The 3560-nt window shown below is 47.4% G+C and overlaps 1 protein-coding gene across 1 annotated transcript; it reads left to right on the top strand.

The window, feature by feature from the left end:
• Window positions 1-1434: 1434 nt before the first annotated feature.
• LOC140897096 (olfactory receptor 10D3-like) lies at window positions 1435-2352 on the top strand. Its single transcript, XM_073309402.1, has one exon. The coding sequence runs from the start codon at window positions 1435-1437 to the stop codon at window positions 2350-2352; it is 918 nt and encodes a 305-aa protein (XP_073165503.1).
• The last annotated feature ends 1208 nt before the right edge of the window (window positions 2353-3560 follow it).

Raw genomic sequence — 3560 nt, 5'->3', positions numbered from 1 at the left:
GAAACTGGGAGTGGCTGGGTCATTTTACACATGTTGAATCTATTTCCCTAAGTTAAGTATCCTCACACCTTCTTGTCCATTGTCTAAATGGGCCATCTTGATTATCACTACAAAAGTTTTTTTCTCCTGCTTATAATAGCTCATCTTAACTAATTATCCTCTTACAGTTTGTATGGCAACTTCCTCATTCTCTGTATGTATATATGTCTATCTTCTTACTCTAGGTTCCATTCTATGCATGCGATGAAGTGGGCTGTAGCCCACGAAAGCTTATGCTCTCATAAATTTGTTAAAGGTGCCACAAGTAACTGGAAAACAGCTGATTAATTGCTCCCTCTGCTCAGGTCTCAGACTGGGAGAAGGGAGCTGCCCAAGGGCTAAGCTCCCAAAGGCCGGGCTCAAGAACAGCATAAATGCTCCTGCAGCTTGAGATTACGCACACTTCTGGTGTCACCATGGTGGCTGTGTCAATACGCAGGTCTCGCCTGTAACCTCTGTCACTAAGAGAGACCATCTCCAAGTCCCAACAGCATACACTTTGCTCAGAGCTCAGGCTGTTTGGGTTTAGAGGATCTGATTCTATCTATACAGGTGGAGCAAACGGGGGAGAAAGAGCTGGTTGGTTCTTGCTCGGGTTTAACTGATCACCAGATTTTGTGTGCATAAGGAATTTGAAGCAACCTTCGGGGTTTTTTCACTTTCTTCTGCAGCTGGGGGTTGGTCACCTGCTGGGATAATCTGAGTTTCTCACTCTGTCAGTTCTGTGCCTCAGCCATTGGGGGCTCCTTGGTTTCTCCTGTTCATTGCCTGAGATCACAGAAGTTTAGTCTTTTGAGAACTGAAGTACTTTGGTTTAAGTGAAATCATTGAGTTCAGTGTGGGGTATATATCGTGGAAGTTAACAGCTTGTGATGTACAGGAGGTCAGACTAGATTATCTAATGGACCTTTCGGGACTTAAACTCTCTGAAACTTACTCTCTCTCCCCCATTCAATATACAGTTTCTCTCTCTATGTATACACATACAGAAGAGAAATTTGCATTATCATGCTGAAGCATTTTGGAGGTTTTCCTTCTGCCTTGTACACTCATTGTGAAGGCACCTAGGAGTCAGGTAAGATCATGTTCCAATTCATGATAATTTGCTTTGCTTTCATTAATTTTTCTTTGGCTCCCTGATGCCACGATGACAGATGAGCTATAAGAATTGAATAGAATAGAGGACAGCTGAATAGAATCGAGTAGAATTGTACAGAATCAACCAAATATAAGAGTCATGACTTTCCACTCACTTTCACCAAACTTAGGCTGGTTAGAAAGATTTACCTTTTGTGATTAAAGCTTGTGGGGTGCAAAGAGATAAATAAACAATGATTTATTGAGATTGCTAATCTGGTTGCATAATCTTTGTCTCCAGGAATGATGCCATCTTGCATGGAAATGGAGAATTGCACTGTGGTGTCTGAATTCATTCTCTTAGGGATCCCCAACACCAAAGGTCTTGAGACCATCCTCTTTGTCACCTTCTTATCCTTCTACCTCTGCACCCTGCTGGGCAACCTGCTCATCTTCTCAGCCATCCTTGCTGACCCCCGTCTGCACACCCCCATGTACTTCTTCCTCTGCAATCTCTCCATTCTAGACCTCGGACTCTCTTCCATCAGCACCCCTAAATTTCTGGCCAACCTCTGGGCCAAGAGTAGAACAATCTCGTTGGGCGGGTGCATGTCCCAGGTCTTCTTCTACCACTTCCTGGGCAGCACCGAGTGCCTGCTCTTCACCGTCATGGCCTACGACCGGTACATGGCCATCTGCCACCCCCTGCGCTACCTGCTCATCATGAACCGGAGGGTGTGCGCCCTCCTGGCCGCCGGCACCTGGATCACCAGCTCCTTCCACGCCACCATCCTCACCAGCCTGACCTTCACGCTGCCCTACTGCGGGTCCAATGTGGTGGACTATTTCTTCTGCGACATCTTCCCGGTGGTCAAGCTGGCCTGTGCAGACACATACATCATCGAGACCGTGACCTTCACCAACACTGGCATGGTGCCCACGACCTGCTTCCTCCTCATCCTCACATCCTACGTCAGGATTGCTGCCTCCGTGGTGAGAATGCGCAGCGCAGAGGAAGGTTTGAAAGCCGTCTCCACTTGCGCATCGCACCTGACGGTAGTATGCTTCTTCTTTGGGCCCTGTGCCCTCCTCTACACCCAGCCGTCCCTGAGCAAGGTGCTGGCTACCCCCATTCAGATCTTTTGTGATGTGGTCACCCCGATGCTGAACCCGGTGGTCTATACACTGAGGAATAAGGAAGTCAAGGCAGCATTCAGGAGAATGAAAGGTGGCTAAAGGCAGCCCAGCAATAATTTCTAGCTGAAATGGAATGTCTTCCCCCTTAGTCTTGTGGGAATTAAATTATTGGAAGAAACGGGGAGATTTTAAAAGGCATAAAGGGCTTGTAGGTACCCAACTCCCATGGAAAGAGTGAGAGTTGGAAACCCAATTCACGTTGCATTTAGAAATCTCACTTCATGTTCTCTGCTGGCGGAACTCCTTTGAAATCACCATACTTACATCATTGCTAGGGCTAATCCTTCAGTTATTCTCATGGCTCGTCTCTGAATCCTCTCCAATTTATCAGCACCTGTCTGGAATTGTGAACACCAGAACTGGACACAGTGTACCACCAGCGGTCACACCAGGGCCAAACGGGAGGTAAAATCGCCTCTCTCCTTGTATTTGAGATTCCTCCTTTATGCATCCCAGGGTCACATTAGCTCTTCTGGCCCCAGCATCCTACTGGGAGCTCACATTCAGATGATTCTCCACCACGACCCCAAATGTTTTTCAGAGTCATGGCTCCCCAGGAGAGTCCCCAGTCCTATAAGTGCAACCTAGGTTCTTTGTTCCTAGATGTATGTGCGTACGTTCAGCTACATTAAAATACACATTGTTTGCTTGCGCCCCCTTACCCAGAGATCCTGATCCCAACTGGGGAGGAGGTCAGAGGAGCTATTCCAGGGTTGGAGTTCAGAGGGACGTCAGTGGAGTTTTCCCAGGGTGAGGGAGGAGGACACTGGTGTTTTCCTAGGGTTAGTGTTAGGGTCAGGGAAAAGGCCAAAGGTTTGAGGTAGGGCAGCTGGGTGATGCTAGGGTTCAGGTGATGCATTAAGTTAATGAAATTACCCAGTGTTTGGGTGAGGCAGGCAGCGAATACATTCATGCCAGGGTTTCTGAGGGCTAGGCAGGAAGTGAGGCAAAAGACATCATCTCTTTGGTGCTCAGTTCCCCATCTGAGAGACTGTGGTAAGAATTATTCTGTTCTCCCACCCATTTCCCTTGTAAACTCTTCGGGGCTGGTGCTGTCTCTCACTGTGTCAGTGTAGCATCCCTTGCAACTGGGCCTCCAGGCCTTCCATACAACAGAAATAATAATGCACTGTTCAGAATGATCACTGACTCCTCGGATGTGGGTTTTAACCTTGTGGCCTTGACATGAAAAAATAATAAAATAAAAAACGTGAAAGGAACGTGGGGTAGATACCATGAGCCAGGCT

The sequence above is a fragment of the Lepidochelys kempii genome, chromosome 13 (genome assembly GCF_965140265.1).
Source record: "Lepidochelys kempii isolate rLepKem1 chromosome 13, rLepKem1.hap2, whole genome shotgun sequence".
NCBI lineage: Eukaryota > Metazoa > Chordata > Testudines > Cheloniidae > Lepidochelys > Lepidochelys kempii.
This window is presented reverse-complemented; position numbering and strand designations above follow the sequence as displayed.